The 20,376-nt window shown below is 40.8% G+C and overlaps 1 protein-coding gene across 2 annotated transcripts in view; it reads left to right on the top strand.

Moving 5' to 3' along the window:
* Positions 1 to 20,376, top strand: part of LOC142391689 (uncharacterized) — a 43,146-nt gene that overhangs the window by 7,242 nt on the left and 15,528 nt on the right. For both annotated transcript variants that reach the window (XM_075477666.1, XM_075477665.1), the window contains exons 4-22: positions 2,378 to 2,398; positions 2,484 to 2,540; positions 4,157 to 4,210; positions 4,310 to 4,354; positions 4,545 to 4,571; positions 5,012 to 5,056; positions 5,187 to 5,231; positions 5,320 to 5,373; positions 8,672 to 8,740; positions 8,856 to 8,924; positions 10,916 to 10,984; positions 15,014 to 15,082; positions 15,829 to 15,897; positions 17,121 to 17,189; positions 17,867 to 17,935; positions 18,035 to 18,106; positions 18,198 to 18,266; positions 18,404 to 18,475; positions 19,799 to 19,867. In XM_075477666.1, coding sequence (XP_075333781.1) covers positions 2,378 to 2,398; positions 2,484 to 2,540; positions 4,157 to 4,210; positions 4,310 to 4,354; positions 4,545 to 4,571; positions 5,012 to 5,056; positions 5,187 to 5,231; positions 5,320 to 5,373; positions 8,672 to 8,740; positions 8,856 to 8,924; positions 10,916 to 10,984; positions 15,014 to 15,082; positions 15,829 to 15,897; positions 17,121 to 17,189; positions 17,867 to 17,935; positions 18,035 to 18,106; positions 18,198 to 18,266; positions 18,404 to 18,475; positions 19,799 to 19,867 — 1,113 coding nt within the window. The remainder of the gene's footprint in view (positions 1 to 2,377; positions 2,399 to 2,483; positions 2,541 to 4,156; positions 4,211 to 4,309; positions 4,355 to 4,544; positions 4,572 to 5,011; positions 5,057 to 5,186; positions 5,232 to 5,319; positions 5,374 to 8,671; positions 8,741 to 8,855; positions 8,925 to 10,915; positions 10,985 to 15,013; positions 15,083 to 15,828; positions 15,898 to 17,120; positions 17,190 to 17,866; positions 17,936 to 18,034; positions 18,107 to 18,197; positions 18,267 to 18,403; positions 18,476 to 19,798; positions 19,868 to 20,376) is intronic.

Below are 20,376 nucleotides of genomic sequence, written 5' to 3'. Positions count from 1 at the left end.
TCAGCGGAGTTCTCAGCATTGTTTAAAGTGTTAAACAGACTTTACAGTGGCAGGTGTGTCCTTCCAAGGATTCATCAGCGATATTGGCACAATGGGAGCACACCAGCAGCGGAGGGAGAGACTCCTCCTGGCTGTTGTATCAATATATCAGTGTATCCATTGAAATCTGTTCCATTTCAGGTGTCTCTGGAGAGGGTTTGTAAAACTACTTGACTAAAAATTAGATGAGTGTTATTGGGGAACAAAATTGAGCCGATGTCCGTACTAACTCTAGCCTGGCTGACGCGTCCACATCTCGATGAGATGGTGGTCTGGGAACTAGGTGTGCATTTTCTCGTATTTGAGGCGTGATTTACGAATGCCTAGAGCCGTTTATTGGGCGCTACGAATGTCTATCAAATGGCGTCTGGTTCTTCCCATGCTGCTTTGCGTGCGATTCATAGCCAATTGTATCACTTATACCAGATAACGTATGTAGAGAGACAGAAATTCGACGAGGAAGAAGAAGAAAAAAAAAGTTAAATAAAAGTAAACTTGCGTTATAAGCTACTTAAAACACTTTCTAAGGCTGCATCAAACGGTAACGTTGTGTCCGCTGCCATGTTGGATTAACACTCTACAAGCTTCGGTGTTGCGCATAGACGTCGTCATCGTCTTGCTGCCCCCCCCCCCCGTTTTGTTATTGGTTCCCTAACTCACGCAAAAATAAGGGCGGTGGTTCCCAGGCTGACTTTGCAGTGTGAATGAAATCGCGCGCAAAGCAGCATGGGAATTCCCAGGCTATACTAACCCCCAAATACAAGCAAATATAGTCCCACAGGGGTGGTCTGTGGCATAGTGGGTACAGCAGACACCCCATGTACAGAGGCTATAGTCCTCGCTGCAGCTGGCCCCGGTTCGAATCCCGCATCGGACGGCCCTTTGCTGCGTGTTATTCCCCCCTCTCGGCCCCCTGCTTCCTGTCTCTCTCCACTGTCCTATACAATAAAGGCATAAAAAGCCCCAAAAACTATTTTTAAAAAATATATATATATAGTCCCACAACAGCTGCAAGGTGAAAGCTGCAAGAAAAAGCTAGTTTTTGAAACCACACGGCTGAGAAACTCCCACCCCTCCCTTCAGAGCTCCCTCCAAAGCCAAATATCTGCGATGCGTGGACATGCACCACCCAACTCAGCTGGAACAGCAGCTCGTTAGCCTTTGGGCTACCACCAGAAGCCATGGTAAATACAGTCCCTGAATAACATGCAGTGTAGTTGCACAGCTGCATGAGCTCAACAAATTCCACACAAAACAAACTTAATCTTCACCTGTCCAACAGAAAAACAGCAACCGTGGTGTCAGTTCTTTGGCCCTGTAATTCTCTGGGTTACAGGCATTGTGAAAAAGCTATTCTTAGATTTATTCTAATTCAACTTCTTTCTTTGCTGAGGCATTTTTGTTGTTGTGGACTGTTCTGATGTAGTCTTCCTTTCCTTGCCTCCTGTGATGCTGCTTGATATAGAAAGTTTAAGTTTCAGCTCCCTCTCTGCCATTACTGTGCTCTCGCTCTCTGTCACTGTCGGGATCTATTGACGAGTAATTATTGCACAAACAAAGTGCATGCATGCAGAAAGAGATAACTGCCAATCTGTTGACCTTTTTACACGCCTGTGACAGACTAACGAAGCAGTGGGGGGGGGGGGGGGGGGGGTGCCTTTAACTTACCCTTCAATCCACCAAACACAGTTTTGCTTCACTGAGCTGGTGTTTTGCCACATCTGCAGGGGTGGCGCATTTCAGCTGCTTTCTTAATAAAAACATATCCAGTTTTGCTTGGTCTCATTAATCCTCTGCAATGCATACGGACACAGATCCACAGACACAGATCCACGTTGAAGTGAGATAAGTTTTAGTAGTAATCTAGTTTTGTAGTCTGAGGAAAATGCAGTGTTGTAGGCATATTAAAGTGAAAAGCAGGCTTTTACGCAACTTTTATTGAACACATACATCCTGTCTCTCATCCTAATCTCTAAATTTGCTTGACTTGAATGATTTTTCCTGTTGCTGTTTGCTGTAGGCAAAGCTGGTGCTCCACTTACCAATGCAGAAGGATAACTGGCAATGTGTGTATGAAATTGACGGTAAAGGTATTCATTGAAAACTGATGGACTCCTGACCAGGCGTCAGGATGCGATGAGCTGGGAAATGAAAACATGTTTGGCTGGATAGATTCTGAACATCAGGTTTTTATGGTTTTCATGAAGACATGAAATGTAGCTTCCTCTAAATTGTAAGCCTTGTGTTTTGACTTTTTGTTAACATCTGTAGAGTATAAATGAATATCTCTGGTACGGAACACATCTAACATCCCTCTGTTGTCTTTCCTATCCCACAGATGGCGCTGGCAGATGAAGGGGTAAGTCTGCCAACAACTGGTCCATTTATGTTTGGCGTTATATCTCCAGATGACCTGTCTGACTCTTATTTTCCTGTGTTTGAAGTGTCTGGCGAGCCCATGCAAATGTGAGAAGGGTGAGAGAGGACCCAGTGGGCCTGCTGTAAGTATTACATCTACCTGTCTAAGACTGAGAAACCGGTATTAAAAGAGCCTGTAATTATGCTCGTAAACATGTAAATGTGGGAGTCTATTAGAGGGATTTTATATGCCTTAATGTAAAGAATCCAAGAAATCTCCCTCAGAGAATAAATCATAAAATTAAGAATATTTCTTTGTTGAATTTTAAGGTTTTCAGCTATTTTACAACTGCTGCTTCAGTTATTTATTCTGATCATGTATCAATCAGACTACTACTATTTCATATTCAACTCTTCAGGGTTGACATACAACAAACTGCCTCCTTTCGAATCTTTTCAGAGGACAACAGAGCCGACAAAAGACTATAATGCTAACAGGCTGCTTGATTGCAGGGTTCAGGGGAGTTTGGTAATTTGTGTGGTTTTGAGAATCTCTGTTTCCCTGAAGCAGTGAGAGTAAAGCAAATGCCTTACATTCCTCTTACAGTTTATTCAGAACAGGTCGAAACATATATTTACATAGGAAATCAGCAGAGTCATGTCTGCTTTGCGGATAGAATGCAATGTACATGATTTCCTTTGGCTGTCCAACATGTCGTGATGTGGGCATGCCTTTAAATACTCAAGAGGGGTCAGCCACAATTAGACAAAGTGACTTTGCTTTGATGTATTTTCTCTTGATGAGAACAGAGTAATTACCCCCTTCAGCATAATTCTCAGAACAAAAGCTGTTTCACATTAGGAGCAGCAGGGACACACTGACTCAAGCTATACGTGCAGACAGAGAGGGAGATACTCAAAAGATGAGAAAATACCCAGTTCAGAGCACACATGCTTGAAAACAGAGATAAGAGCCAGACAGTTGTTCGGGTCCGCGCCAACGCTCGCATGCAGACAACTTCAAGCCTGTCTGACACATCTTTTTTCAGACTCGGTGGTCTTTATCCATGATAGATGTGAACCATGATTCCTCAAAACAAAGGAGCCCCTTTATTGGGTATTCCAAAGCATCAAGAAGCTCATACGGAAGGCTACTTTATAGACCATAATTATGTGAGAGTAAGCGCATCCATCAACAGCAACACCAACTGTCACAGATACTGAACATCCGAAAGGATCTTCATGAGAGTTACAACTGCATCCATTGTGTTTTTCACACAAATTTGAACGATGCAAATGAGAAAAAGTGTTCCATTAATGACCTAAAAAGTTTCTAAGCTTGCTTCAGGTACTGATTTTAAGAGGACATGATGTACTTCCAGAAGAAATATTGAAATCCCATCTGACCTGACACAGATTACCGTGCCGTGATTCACCAGCTGTTTCTGGTCTGAGCCATCAAAAATAAATAAATAAAGTCATGTGAAGGGCCAGCATGTCTTACAGATATGATATAATGTCCCCAATATTCCCAGAGATGGAAGTAATACCTTAAGAGGAGCTCTCTCCATTACCTTGTGGATGTCCACTGCAGTTGTTCTTGTCATTTTGTGCCTTTTCAAGCTTTGTTTCTGATTGCGCCTTTTTAGAGATCACTTCAGATCTGCTTATATTGATACTGGAAACCCAGCAATTATTTTTTTCTTTATATTGATTATAGAAAACAGAATATGCAATAACAACGCAACTTTTTCCACAGGGCAAGAAGGGTCGTCCTGGAGAGGATGGAAGCCCCGGTCTCAAAGGACTGAAGGTGCTGCTAACTCATTAACCAACAATTGTTTTTTTTTTGTTTTTTTTTTTAAATCAATGGTAGGTTACCATTCCTGGTTAAAACTAAATCTTTTCTTAGGGTGAAAGTGGGCTCAGTGGTCTTCCAGGTCAAGAAGGAGCAGAGGTAAGCAGAAGGTCTTACATTTTGTTGGTTAAGTTAAAGACCAAGTCCAGATTTACAAGTCTAGTTTTCTTTATCTTCTATGCAAACTGCTATTTATGACTTTTTTTTTTACAATGCAATTTGGGGGGTGGAATTTGTGTTATAGTGTTTTTGGTCCTCTTGACTTAACAAAACTGTTTTGCACACATAGGGAAAACCGGGATACAAAGGAGAGAAGGTATTGTATGGATTCTATTCTCACCCCTCCTTTTGACACTATAAAGAATAGGGTTCCCACATGTGTTGAAAATCTTCACAAGTGAAAGAAACTGAAGAATTGTGTTCTTTAGACGTGATGAGATGCTAAGATTTAGGAAATATCACCGCATTTTGTTGCCCGTGGTTAATGTCTGCAAATATCTGCTCTTATTCATCTTCTGGAGGATTTCAACCTCAGACTTTAATAATTACCCTAAATCCCATGGCATTAGAAGTGGCAAAACAATTTCAAGTTGGGACCTGAAAACCTATTATTCCAAGATAAATTGCCACTTCAAAACCGCAGTCTTTGTCATAAACTTGTTGTTGGAAATGCCATGGAATGTAACTGCAAGTTCGAAATAAGCAAAATGACATTTTGCCGAGGACTTTGATAAACTGTTTGCTCTTTTCTTACAGGGAGAGAGAGGGGAGTGTGGAACACCTGGAATAAAAGGAGACAGAGTACGTTTGCACTATGACGCTGTGATCATTTGAAAACAGCTTTTCAGCCTATTGTCTGCTTTATCACTTTTGATTTACCCACTTTATTATCAAAATATTGTTTGTGACCACCATGGTGGATTTCTTTCAGGGTCCTGAGGGTGTCATTGGTCCAAGAGGAAATCGTGGACTCCAGGTTTAATTCTCTCCAAGTCTTATCCCATCTAACTCTCTCAGCTTGCTATATCTCACACGTAACTCTCATGCTTTCATTCACAATCCAGGGTTTGTCTGGTCCACCTGGTGATATGGGACCTGAGGGTATAATGGGCAAAAAAGTAAGTCTTCCACATTTTGATGCTTCTGAAACCAGTATTTGAGATCTAAAATAACTTTGAGGAATCTCAAGTGTCTGATGTCTTTGTATTGTTATCCATTGAAACTGTCCAGTATCATCCCCACTTTTTTTCACATTGGTCAACACAGCAATCGTAATTATGAAACTCCCAGTGGTGCTGTACTAGAAAGGCGCTACCTAAGCTACTGAAGCAACTGTGGCCCCCGAGAATGTATCATCTTGCCGTGCTCAACCGCAGCCGACCCCTGTGCAATTTGTGTCCAATCACTTATCAAGTTCCACTCCTCAACTCCTCCTTCTTATTCAAACATGACTCCTGGCTTCTGAAAAGACCAAAATGGCAACAACCAAATGCTGAACTCCAGACTTCAGAGCGCCAGTTTAAAAAATAGTGGGTGTTGTAGCTTTGAGTTTGTCCATCTTATATGTACCATTTATTGTTGTTGTATGGATAATTAGTAACAGATATGGTAAGTAGCAAGCTACCTAGAAGTTACAACTCCAAGACAGTCAAGACTGCAGCTTTCAAGTCAAAGGGGTGTGTGCTCACATTTTGCCTGACCATGGAACGCTGTCTCCATCCACCATTTGCTTACATGCAGACTCTGGTTGATGGAAATTACTAGTGCAAGTTGGATTTACCCATATGTGCAATTACCTAGCTTAAATATGTACAAGAGTACATAAGCAAATTACAACAGTTCACGGACATAAACTGTGTTTTGTCGCCAGTGTTCAGTGTGGGTACGGGCCCAAGCAGGAAACCAGTCTTTTTTGTTCTGGCCTTTTGTTATTGTCCATTTCTGCAGACCTAAATAGGCTAATTATTTTGTCATCCATTTTTCATTTCAGTTAGCTGTCAGCAATGAATAAGCACTCTGACAATGGTCTGTACAGATATGACGCTCAACAAATTTGACCTTTTGCTGCGCCTAACCTCAGCTCGATTTGTATCGCTGTGTATCCTCACAAAAAGCCACCTTGCAGTGCCCTTCCAAGACTTTCCTTTCGAGTACATTTCATCTTTTTGAAAATAATTCAGGCTATTTGGAGCTGAAATTAAATGATGAATAAACGTCGACGTGCTCATGTATGAATTGATTCCTCGTTCTGTTTCACAAAGTAAGACTAAGCACTCGCAGCAGGCGTTATCATAGGGCAAACACCACCATGACAAACTGCAGATGACAGAAAAACAGCCCACCTGTGCCAACAGAAAAACAGAACCAAGCATTTAGAAACACTGGAAATTTACTGGATGTGAAGCCCTGCAGAAAATGGTTGTTGACTTCAAAGAACTTCAGCTGATGATGGAGATCCCCCGGGAGCTGTGAAGAATTACCTCCAAAACAATAGTCAAGACATCAACATCAATCCGGGGAGTGCAGATGTGAAAGTATGTTGAAAACTTGAACAGCGGAGTTACACAGGCTCTACTGCAAGATGCAAACATCTTATCAGCTGCAGGAATCGGAGGGCTGGATTGGAATTTGACAGAAAAACAATAACAAGCCAGAGAGGTTCTGCAGCAAAGATTTACGGAGACCGACATGAACCTTTGATGAAGGAAAGCCAAATTAATGTTGGGAACGACATAATGTGAATGAAACTTTGTTCCTTGTCAGTGAAACATGTAAGTTATGTCTTTGCCTTGGCAAGGACTAGAAGATTGTGGAATTGACTCCCTGTCTTAACCAAGGATTAAACAGATATTAGCAGCAGTGCGATGTATTCGCAGGTACCACATAACAATAACTGGAAGCTACTACAGATTTTAGTCCCAATACCAATGCCAATCCCTAACTTTCCCTACCACTTTACCCTACCCCTGAAGTTGTGGTCATCACGCCCTTCAAGCAGAGCTTTGGGGGCCATTTGGATGGTGAGATGACCCCTACTTCTTGATCCCCATTAAAAAAGAAAGGATGTTACCTCTGAAGAATGAAGGGATAGGATTGAGAGGTATGGCCAATAAGAGGAAAGTGGATTGGCCTTATTCCTGTAAATGGGTGTGAAATCAGACACCACCCTTGCTTTAAGGGATATTTACTCAAACTAACTTTTGCAAATCCCAAAAATTCGATCTTTGGAAGAAATTCCAAAATAGAGACACTTACAGGACACTGCAAAGATGAATGAGGAAGTAGACGCAAAAGCAATTGTCCCATGAAAATATAAAATATATACACTTGTTGTAGCCATTTGGAATATTGTCAGAACAACTCAAAATTCAACATCTGTTCTTTCGTCCTTTGAAGCCCAAATGCACTGATAAAAAGTCAGTCGCAGTCTCAAAACCAGAGACCAGGCTTGTTTTTGTTTTTGTGTAAATCAGACACCGGATGTGCCCCTCAGTCTGGTATGAATTGTAGAGCGTGTCACTGATTTAATAACAAAGATATTGAGTGACTGTGATACCTGTGTCAGGGTGAAACAAGCGTGTTGTAGCATATTAGGAATGTGACATATATTGAAGAAAAGGTGCCCTATCTGATTCTGGGAGTTTTCTCGGAATAACGTACAGTAAATAACATCGTCTCACGAAGCTGACATTTAGAATGCGTTTGGATTGAATTTATCTAACTCCGGCATAAATAACAAAAATGTCAGGTATCTTCATAAACTGATAACACCAATAGGGCGACTGTGTATTTTTACACTCGCAAACGGCTGCAACTGTGACATTTCGAACCCCTCTGAAGTAGCTCATCTGTTATTAACTTGTCAGCTTATTTGTCTGTTCCTACTTTTTAAAGCCTCCTCTCTGGTATTATACCTGCCAATTCTTCCCTGAGCACATGCTCCCCACCAAGTGTTCCCCTCCTAATTATTTTGGAAGAATGTTCTTGTTAATAGTCTGGCTGTCATCCTATATCACCTGAATAGCAGGCTAATGTCTGGCTTTAAGCATTGTCCTAACTTGCTTGAAAGGGCAAGGGAAAGAGAAAAAAAAGTGTTGGTATGCAGCTACTAGCATGTCCACGCCCACCTGACGCCTCTCATGTGCCCTCCTGCTGAACACCGTGGCTGTGATTTATGGCTTTTGAGTTAAGAAACAACTGCATTTTGTGCCAATTACTTCTTGAGTGAGGGAACTCTCTTTAAAAACAGTTTAGTATTATAGGAAGGGAAGGAAGTTCATTTCCGTTTATGGTGGTGTTGAGTGAATTTTCTCGATGGTCTTTATTATCAGGGATTTAATTTCTAATACTAAAAACTGTACACGCAATTGTTTAAGCATCTATTTTTTATGTCCCTGCCTGCTTTCTTTTTTATAGGGGGAAAGGGGACTTTCTGGGCCACCTGGAATCCAAGGGGAAACAGGGATCGGCCTTCCGGGACCTAAGGTTAATTTTGCCAACCTACTTTTTAGGAAAAATTTAAAAAACATGACAACTTAACAACCGACCTTTTGCGTTTCACCCTGTATTAACACTCCTCTGGCTATGTTGCAATTTGTAGGGTGATGCTGGTTTCCAGGGGCAACCAGGGTCTCCAGGTCCTCAAGGAATTGGCGAGGCTGGACCACCGGTGAGTAAGAAACCAGGACACACGTCTGGTGGCAGCACATTAATCTGACATGTATTAAGCTCTGGCCTTTTACAGCTGCTTACTGATACCTGGCAGAGTCATCAGAGGAGTTTGGTTTGAAAAAGATAAATAAATCGATCGGCATCTCTTAAAAATGTAGTGTAACACAATGTAGGGCAACACAAGTCTTAAATAAATTTAAGTATTATTTCAGTTCATGCCACAGCAAGAATACTAAGAATATACATATTTTTGTTAACTGTGGAGCAGAAATAGATTATATGAACATACAGCTTTATGTATCTTACTAAGTTATAAGCCATCCATCCTGTCACAGATGTGTGCTACAGATTTGCTTCTAATTGACACCATTACGATGACATATGTATCTCCTTAACTTGGCTTTTTTGGGTTTTAGTAACCGTTAAGGTGCTGCATGAGGAGCACGTTTTCCGAACAGGAAGAGCTGGAGGGGAGCGTGTTAGAGAGGGTCCATCTGTGTAACCAATCGGAAAAAAAAAAAATTACGATTTTTGTTGCAAACATGAACTACCACGTAAAAGTCAGACGGATATGTTGAAACTGTGTAGTTATGCTTGTGTACAATGAGCTAGGCCGTTTCCTCAGTAATGGCACCTACTGTTTAGGATGAGGACTTCAGACCTAGCATTTGGTATAAACTGTAATGGCGCCAGATTAAATCTCAATTGCAAGAACCAAAGTATCATTTAATCAATTTTACCAGAAAGTTGCCCAGTTAGGTAATGATACACATTACCTCTGGGCTTTGGAATAACACTTGGGCACAATCGTGTGAAAATGAAAGTATACCCCCTTTTGGTTCCAACGTATTATGTATCAGGACTGAAAAATTATCAGGTCATTAACCAGGTCTTAATATTAGGTAGATACAACTTTAAATGAGCAACAGCACAAATATCATTGTGCCATTTTTCATTTTACAGAAACTGTGCCAAAATGGAGAAATGGTGTGTTAAACCTGCTGTCAAACAAAGGTTACACACCGTGACTCAGCAGCTTGTTTTAGCAGCACTAACATGCAGTAATCATTTTATTTACTGTGTTATTAGTCCCTCCTATTTGTGTGGAAGACATTTTGAGGTGTTATGCTGCATTTGGTTTTCTCCAAACATGCTGCTCTGGATTATGGCCAAACATCTCCACCTTGGTCGTGTCTTTCCAAAGGACATTGTTCCAGAAGTCTTGTGGTTTGTTCAGACGCAACTTTACGAACCTGAGCTGTGCTGTCACGTTCCATTTTAGAGAGAAGAGGCTTCCTCCTGTAACCCTGAGATACTGAGATGTAGCTCCTTTTCTGCACTTTCTCTGAGCACTTACAGTCTGACTTTGGGATGAACTTGTTGGGGCATCCACTCCTGGGAAGATTGGCAGCTGTCTTCAGTGTTTTTCACTTGTAAATAATCTTTCTCACTGTAGACATATTATTTGGAAATTACCTTATGACCGTTCTCAGATTAATGGGCTGGCAACGGTTGCTTCTCTGAGATCACTGCTGATGTCTTTCCTGCTTGGCATTGTGTTCACACACACCTGAATGCTCGAGAGCAACAAACTTTTGCTTTTATAGAGGTGCGCACACCTGCTGATGATCAATAAATCAAGTTCATTTCATTAGCAGCACCTGGCTGCTACAAATCCCGTTAAATCTAAAGGAAAGCAGCAAGAATATAATTAGTTTTCACACACTGCTTCTGCATTTTGGCTAAGTTTTTGTTTGGATAAATTACAATATGACAGGTGCTGTTGTTGATCTACCTGAGGTTGCATTTATTTATCATGCCCTGATATGTAAACCAATAGTATGGTAGCGGGGGTACCGAGCATTCTTTTTGCACTTCTAATAAAAATATGCATTTACCTCTTTCAATACAGTGCATCAGTCTTGCTGTGACCGGGCAATTTCTAATTATGTTCCTCCATTGGTCGGTGACATCTTTTGTTTCATTCAGGGACCTCAAGGGCCACAGGGAGTCCAAGGAGAGAGAGGACCAATAGGAGAAGGTCTCCCTGGACCGAAGGTGAGCGCGTGTTCACGTCTTTATGTCTGAAACTTTTGGGACAGACAGTATTTCCTGAAAGACTCGTTTACTCGAGCCAGTTAAAAGCATCACACTTTTGACCTCCTTCATGGATTCAACATTACTTCACCCATCCATCCGCATTCATGCGCAAATGTTTTGGCTGGGCTCCGGATTCTGTGACATTATGACAGGAAATTGACAACATATATGGTTAAAGGGACACGATAACGCAACACAGAAGCACAGTAAGGTCCCATGCAGCAGTGGAGCATGGCTCCCATTACCTCATGCTGCTCTTCGTCGAGATGAGAACATCTCAGAGCACAGACGAAGATTCAGAGACTGTACAGGAAAACAGCCCGGATTTCCTGACACATCCGTCGGTAAGTCAGTAAGAGGGAAATGAAAGAGTCTGTTCCTGCATCTGGGTTTTCTCATACTCACACATGCACCATATATGGATCCATACTGCCCCTCTTTTATTATTATCTGTTTTTTTCTTATGTAAGTCAGAGGCATAATGACACGTACGGCAGTGTTTCCAGAGACCAAAATGTACACATCTGAAGTTCAGTGTGAATTTTATGCAGCGTTTAAACCAGTAAACATAATTTAAGCATGTGGACACCCCTAAATCTGAGATTGTGGTTCCATTTTCATATATCGGAGTACCATTAGATTAATAAAGTCTCTATTTCTGAAGATGTGGCTAATACAATGCTGTGCAAGTATCGAGCTACCGTAACTCTTTTTTTATTTTTTACTTTTGAGGAGTCAGACTTTCTTATAATCTTGTAGTTTCTATTGCTTTATGAAAGTCTTGATTTTTTTCACTCATTTTCAGTCTAGTTTGTGTTCCTGGCTATTTTTCATTTTTATGCCAAATGACCCATTGCCACAAAATCAGTGACAATATGTCTTCTGGAGGGATGAATCCTCCCCAGAACCCAACCACAACATTAATGTAGCAGTGTGGGATCATCTTTACAGAGTACGGAACAAAAAGCAGCCGACATCCAAAGAAGAGCTTTGAGATGTCCTTCAAGAAGCCTGGAGAAATATTCCTGAAGAATTGACAAGAAAGCTGGTCTAAAAGTGTTCAGGCTGTGTTGAATAAGCTCCACACTTAATTGCCTGTCTTCAAGGCAATACATAAATGAGAAAGAAGTAACACAAGATTTAGATGGTGTATTTTTGGAAAATACTAGACTGAGATGAAAGACTGTCGATATTAGTGAGCATTTTATCAGTGTTAGTTTTCCTCCAGCGGTGTTAAATCAGCACCGTCACAGGGATCCATCACAACTCCTTCAACTTTCAACAAAAATATATTACTTAATCACACTTAATGTAACACTTTAATTAAATTCAACTTTTGCCCCGAAGCCACATTAGCTCCCTAAGTGAACAAAAAAAAACAAAAAAAACACCAGATCAGCACTCACAAACTTGTCGTTCATGAGTCTTAAGTCATTGTAATTGCAAAAGTTGCTCAAGTCTTGCTTTGTAAAATGAGTTTGCTTCGTTTTAAATTGTGGGTTTGAAGTCAGGCCAAATCTCTTTGTTGTTATAAAAGCCAATGCTAAATTGTGCACATAAGTAAGTGGAATGTCTTTAGGTAAGAATGTAATAACATTTAGGCTCCCTTACAACACTTACAGAGCATATTCATAACAGGAGGCAGAACATTTTTGCCTTTTTCCACCTGCGGTGAACTGTCATCTAATTCATCACCAGGCAAATTTCCTCTGAAAAGTAACAGCTACTTTCCACCGTAAAAGAGGAGGAGGCGTATAACCCTCTGCTGTAGATTGGCCTCAGGGGATGCTTTTTTCTTTTCTTGAGACTTGACTGCAGACTCGCAGATGGCGTTCTTGCTCTAAACCAGTGTTCTTCACATGACATGCCCCGACAAGCTCCGGATTCACAGCAGCTCGGAGGCAGTGTTTACCCTTTTTTCCACATCATTAGCACCTTAGATTGTGTGCTCGAATCATGGAGTCATGACAATAAAGCAAAACATCTGGAAGCGAACATGCAAACGCAGCATGGCTGTAGTTATCTGCGTACATCTGTTTGTGACACTGTATTTGCGTTGTCCTTGGATGGCCTTGAAAGACGAGTGAAATTCCCTCAGGGGAAAAAAACTCCTCTGCAGAGCCTGCGAGGAGCCAGACTCTTATGCAGGACTGTTTTCGTGGTACTGTCAGCATGATTGCTGGTTTAATACTTCACTGTATTTTTATACCTACCTCTTTTAACGGTTTCTAAAAAAAAAAAATGCTTGCGGGGCTTGAGACAAACTGTTACCCAGTTCAGTACTCTCATGATTTTACTTCAAGAATTTGGTCTTTGAAAATCACAGCTGGTTACTGCTTCCGTGCTGTAGTATTAGTATCATTTAATTGGAGCAAAAGCATTTTTGCATAGCCACAACCAAGTGTTTCACCAGTCCATCTGTGACATTGAACCGTTTCTAAGGAGGGTTGAAACATTTGCATTGGTTTTCGCCTCAAAAGGCATGAATCCTCATGTTATGTAGAACATGAGCTCATTCAAATGATTTGACTTTTGGCTGTAGTTCAGAGATGATACTGCAACTTACTGTAGGGTTGAAGAGGACACTTGTGGGTTTTGGAAGTAGAACCATCACCTTCTGACTGATGAAAGACCGCTCTGCCTCTGCCACAGAGTCTGGTTGGCTGGTATTATTGCCTAATAATAGTAACGTAAACAAAATGATCTAAGTAACTGTTTCATGAAAGTACGTGCAGGTGTCCACGGTGCCCAGGGGATGAATTCCTACCATTACCTGTTAATCCCTGAGGTTAACCTGTGTGGCTTCAAGCATGTTCATGAGACAAGAATTAATTGAGCCACCTGTGAATGATTTAAACAATTGCCAAGTACATAAAATTCTATATTATATATATATATATATATATATATATATATATATATATATATATATATACATATATATATATATATATATATATATATATATATATATCCCTTGGTTGCAGTTTGCAACTTTGACATTAGATGTCACAAAATCCTACAGGCTGCTCCTTTAAAACTTCATATTGACAGCATAATTGACAGTAATACATGGTGAAATCTGAATTGTATAACTTTTGCGATCCCTTAACTGTTTAACAAGCCTCATCAGGGGATGGAGATTTATTTGTCTAATACTTTGGTTTATGACCAAACTTCGACCAGAGCAGCTCAACATCTATTTTGGCCATTTTCATGTTGAGCAATTTAACATACAGCAAGTTCGCATATAGCCCCAAATTTTGTTTGACTCAAGTTCATCGTCAGAGCTGTTAAAGTAAAAATAAAGGACTACGGTGAAAAGTCCACAGCGTATTGATGAACAACTTCTATCAGAGAAATCCAAATAAAGACGTCTATGCACAGCCTCATGGGTAAGTACCACATCGTCAGGATTTATGCCAATCTAATCATTCTGCTGATGAAGCTTGGAGAGAGTAAACTGGGATTTAAAGTAGACTGCTCACACCCCAAATAGGTCATGTAGTGCTTTTTGGTCAGAACGCCCCATGAATCACAAATCAAATCATGTATAGCATCACTTTTAAACATCACAGGTAAATGTTAAGAAACTCTTTTCCTGTAAAGAAAAAAAAAAAAAGGTAAAACAAGGAAAATACAGACAAAGAAATACACCACCACAAACCATGGACCATCATGGATTAAGAGACGTATGAAGACTTAGTATGAGTCTATATAATTTATTTTATTTCTAAATAAAGCTCTGTGTGGCCTCAGTGGCGGTGTAACATTTAGCATTGTATGATTTATGTGAATATCATATTGCATGAACACTGAAAATAAGATTTTACACCAGTCTGACCTGTCCTTTCTGCAGCTTTTATCAAAGAAACTGTGAAACAGACTTTCTCCGCCATGGTGCACATGGTCTTACTTTGCCATCACTGTCCTACATCTAATATTTCAAAAGTCAAAATGTAATAACTTCTCTGTCCGCCTTCACAGGGTGAACGAGGCCTTGAGGGGCAACGGGGGCTCCGGGGAATGCCAGGTGCTGGAATCAAAGGAGACAAGGTACAGTACGGAGAGGCTATAAATGAGGTGACTTACTGAAAAGCCTTCACAAAGGAATGAAGAGAAAACTGGGTTTCTGCTGTGAACAAGGCCAAAAGTTACCAAAGCCACCTATTAATGCACCGAGCGTGGTGTTATATAGACGGCCTCAGTCTACAGGTGATTAATCAAGGTTAAAGCTTATAAAAGGAGCAGAGCTTTATGGTTGGGCTTATGAATGTGGGAAAGTGAGTGCAGCAGACGCTGATGAAAAGCTCTGGACTTCATTTGTCAGAATGTGTTTGCAGATCTTTTCAGCCGCCTGGAGAAATGTTTCATACATTATGTTTTATATTTATAAAGTAGGAAACTGAGTTGATTTAAGAAACAGTGGTGCAGTCACATAAGTCATTTTGTGTCATTGGAAGATGAACAAATTTGGGATTTGGGAAGCTTTACTCGGGTGATTTTCGAATGTAGCCTCATGGTTAAATAGATTAATTAATTACAAACCAGCGTCTACAGGGTGTTTTCATTGTGAAATATTTCACATAATTTCACTCCAATGTAGTCATTGAATGCAACAAAACAGCAGGGCCAACATTAAATGCACATACGCTCTTGTTAAAGAATCCCCTGCAGCTAGGTGCTTTCCACAAGTAATAAGTCATGAAATGTTCCAGTTGCCATTTGAGTGTTATGTAATGCAAAACTATCTTCATCGCTGTACTATCATCGTTAACCTCCATTCTTATCTGAACCTATAGGGGGATTTTGGCCCTCCAGGTCCTACAGGGCTCGTAGGCCTCCCAGGACTGGGTATTCAAGGAGAGAAGGCAAGTCCATGGTTCATAAAACTGACTCCTACTTTGGATTCAACTGCCATCACATCACGCTTTTCCGTTGATTTCTTTTCTTTTTTTTTCTTTTTTAATCATTTTCTGTTGTCAATCCTTTTTTGGCCCCTTTGACTTTGGAATAAATAAAACATGGATTTTAGGTTGGTTAACAATTCTAGTCCACACTGAAATATCTAAAAAAAAAAAACAGTTTGGATCCTTTCCATGAATTTTTTGGGCGTAATTTGTTACAACTTTGGAGATCAAATCATTAGATACCTGCCAAACCCGAGGGATTCCTTTAGCGTCGGGAATCCACGTCGATTTGATTAAACACATGCTAAACTGCTAAAGTGTAATTTGAAGCACAAAATCTGCCATTTATCATCATTTCATCCATTTTCTAAACCCGCTTAAAATAATTCAGGGTCACGGGGGGTCTGGATTTGGAAGTAGCCAAATAAAATAAGAAAACTGAATCCATTATTTGAAGCAACTGGGCTGTGATATTTACTGTTTGGGGCGAGCAATTTCTGCTACGTCTGTAGTTTAGAAATGGGTGGGAGGTGCAGTCAGACAGTTATGAAACAATCTATTTGTTTATCATTTAGTTTTCTTTTCTACTTCCACTTGCCCCTGACACATGTGAGGATCAAACCTGTGTGAAAGAGAGTCACTCGGATTCCTAATTTAAGAAACAACTTGCATAATCATGCATGTTTTGGCAGAGCAGTCTGTATCCTGTTCACAGCTAAAAAAAAAAATCAAAGTAAAACCTAATCAATGACACGTGGAGGGGAGGTTTGGGTGGGTTCTTTTTACATTTAAAAAAAATCTCAGCTCAACATGTTTCAAGCACAAGGTGATGTGTTGACATCCAAACCCCAAAAAAGCGACGAAAGCAGGGTTACCAAGAGTGTGCTTCAGCTGGTCACAGAACATCCTGTTCACTGTGAATAGCTGTTGAATTGACAAGTAGAACAAGATTATGTCCAATACTGAAATCGCACTGAAATAGGTCTACCTTGTAAAAGACATATAGAATTTAAAGAGAGGAGAAAAGTTGATACAAGTCAGAGCCAGACCATCCATCCCTCAAAACGATTTCAAGAAAATCAGAAAGAAAAGAAAATACGCAACCACTCTTATTTCCAAATCCTCTACCTAATACAGTCAATTGTTTGTCCACTTTTAATCGCTTTATTTATTAACACTGACAGGGCGTTGAGGGTCCAAGGGGACCACCGGGGAGCAGAGGCCCACCTGGAGAGGGTTTTCCTGGATCCAAGGTTTGTCCATGCATAATGTCGATGATCTTGAGAAACACTATGCAGCTGTCATGGCACAAAAGAGCATTCAGTAGTCCATGTAAAGTAGGCGAGGCCGCACACTCATCAATGTATTAAATGCTTGGGTGGTTATTATGTGCACCGCAGTGTCTGCTGAGATAGACATTAAATTACTGGACAGTCCGGCCAAGCTAGCACTTAGCATTTCCTCTCCTGCCCTGTTTAGTTCTCTCACTGTGCACAATTTAATTCAATAAAAAGTTACTCTGTGATGAAACCAATGCTTTGCTGAGTCACAACTGGGATATTAGACTCACACAGCTACTGTGTGATTGTATCATTGGATGGAGAGATTTAGCTAATGGTTGTGGTGCAGCAAACTGACAACCTTCTTACTGCTTCATTTACTCTCCCCACTGCTTTGTAACATTTGCACAGATTCATTTTGCATTATTGAGCATGTCAGTCATATTATATTTCCTTAATCTGTTGGAGATAATTGTTTTGGAACTAAATCTCACCGTTATATGCGCTTGAATGCTCAGACCCATAGCTGGCTCAGGCATCGCTTTAGGATTAATCATCTTGTTAAATGATACGTGCACTTTAAAGAATAATTTCTTAGGATTTCCGTTCCCTAAAGATTGAGAAAAAAATAAATAACTCTGTTCGCACAGGGAGATCAAGGGCTGCCAGGTGAGACTGGTGCCACGGGAGAAAGGGGGGCTGGCGAGCCCGGATCAAAGGTGCGTCAAAGTTTAGTTTTTTGATAAAAACCCACGATAGCAGTTAATGACAAAGTTTTCAGTCCACGAACCGACACTGGTCCACATGTCTGTGTGCAGGGTGAGCCCGGATCAACGGGAATCTCCGGTTTGCCGGGGTTACCGGGGGAGGACGGAGCCCCAGGACAGAAGGTAGTTTGGAGGTTGTTTTTTCGCAATATCGAACCTCTATGATTAATCAAAAGCAAGTTCAACGCATGCATGTGTGTGTTTGTGGCTTCAGGGTGAACCAGGACCTGTCGGCCTCAGGGGGACAGAGGGGGCACCTGGAATTGGTACGCAGGGTGAAAAGGTACAAAAGTAACACTCTGACTTTTTGACATCTCGTGTAAAAGGCTTTTGTTGACCTTTATGTACAATGAGAGAACAAGAGAAAAAGGAGCACAGCTGACAGACGAGTGACTGTCTGTTACGGGGATTTCTTTTCAGGGGGACCAAGGACAAAGGGGAATAAGAGGCTTGACAGGTCCACCTGGTATTGCTGGACCCTCGGGACCAAAGGTGAGGAGTCATTAAGTCATCATTAGCTAAGACTGTATAAAGTAAAAAGTGAGGATTTTATGTATTAGGACATAATAAAATATCTGCTGGTCTTTATCAGGTCTTAAAGTTCACAACACGTGACATATTACACTGTGTCATTGTTTTTTAAGATAAATTGTAGCCTTTACTGTTCATTAAGTATTAAGAGGGTAAGTAGCAGCTGACAGACACTGCTAATCAAATGCATTTGATTCACATATCATCAGCATCAGTGAGCACCTTTATAAAAGCAGAGGTTTTAGCAGTTTGCTGCTCTGGAGCATTCAGTTGTGTGTTTGCACAATGCCAAGGAGGAAAGACATCGGCAATGATCTCAGAGAAGCAATTGTTGTTTCCCATTAATATGGGAAGGGTTACCCATTTTCAAACTATTTGGAGTCCACCATTCTACAGCGAGAAAGATTCTTTTACAAGTGGGAAACATACATGATGCTTGCCAGTCTCCGTAGGAGTGAATGTCCCAGCAACTTCATGCCAAGGTCAGACTGTGTAATACTCTGTGAGAAACTGCAAAAATACCAAAACCAGAATCTCAGACTCTACTCAGTAAGCCTATCAGCACAAACTCCTCATTCCAGCTATAAAGCACGGTGGTGGAGGGCTGATGATTTGGACTTGTTTTGCTGCCACAGGACCTGGGCACTTACAGGTAAACGAGTCCACCGTGAACTCCTCAGTATACTAGAGTAAAATATATTCTAGAGTCAAATGTGAGGCCATCTCTCTGACAGCTAAAGCTTGACTGAAACTGAGTCATCAACAGGACAAAGATCCCAAACACAGCAGCAAAGCTACAACAAAAGGCCTTTAAAAGAAATGGTCCAGCAACGGTCCAGTCAAAGTTCCAGACCTCAACCTGATTGAAATGCTGTGGTGCATAAATCAATAATGCAACCTTCAATGAACTGAAGCAGCGTTGTAAAGAAGAGTGGGAAAAAATTCCACTACAGTGATGTGAGTGACTGATAACATCAGTCAGAAAACAGTTACTTTAAGTTATTGCAGCAAAAGCCGGTTCTAAAAGCTGATGAATCATGGGGTGGGCTTAACATTTCCTGCACTGCTTCTCCATTTTGGCTTAGTTTCCGTAAATGAATAACGATGCGCTGCGGGTAAAACTTACAGGAAAAACTTTCGGATTGAAAGGTCTACTTTAATCTTTGCACCACTGCATGGGATATCATTTTTGTTAGGGTGAGCAAATGGTGAGCAATGATGGAAAAAGGTCCACTGTGATTGAAAGATTTGAACCTTTTAGCTTGTCTTTATATCTTTGATTAGGGAGAACCAGGATCACAAGGAAGGTCGGGCTCTCCTGGTCTGCCAGGACGCTTCATCACTGGACCCAAGGTAACGGATCTCAAAACTCTTAAAACGCTGGAATCGAATGTATTTCTTCAAATTTCCAAGTTTCTTTTTCACTTCAAATGTTATATGAGTTACTTTCAAGTGACCCTTTGATCGGTGTTTTATTCAGAAGACCAGCGCAAAAACCTATTTCCTTACTTTTATCCAGTTCATGTTATGTTTTATTGATGTTTAGTTCATTATTAACTCAACTTTTAATTGAATTGAATTCTTACCACGCTAACTTGGTGGCTGCAGGACCAACAGGGACGGTAAAGGATGGGATTAGAGTGATAGGGATCATATTTTCACACATAAACAACATAGAATCATGTGTGGGCCTGTACCAAAGTTTACACATGCATTTGACAAAAAGGAGGTTGTCTACTTGAAATGTGTTCTTATTGGCTCCTGGATAGAGCACACTGGGGGCAGAACATGATATGACAAGAGCACTGGGTTTTTGTTCACAACATTGCAAAAATAGCAGGAAGATAATCCTACGTATGACT

The sequence above is a fragment of the Odontesthes bonariensis genome, chromosome 11, assembly GCF_027942865.1.
Source record: "Odontesthes bonariensis isolate fOdoBon6 chromosome 11, fOdoBon6.hap1, whole genome shotgun sequence".
Classification (NCBI taxonomy): domain Eukaryota; kingdom Metazoa; phylum Chordata; class Actinopteri; order Atheriniformes; family Atherinopsidae; genus Odontesthes; species Odontesthes bonariensis.
The sequence above is the reverse complement of the archived record's forward strand: the minus strand, read 5'-3'. Positions and strand labels throughout refer to the sequence as shown.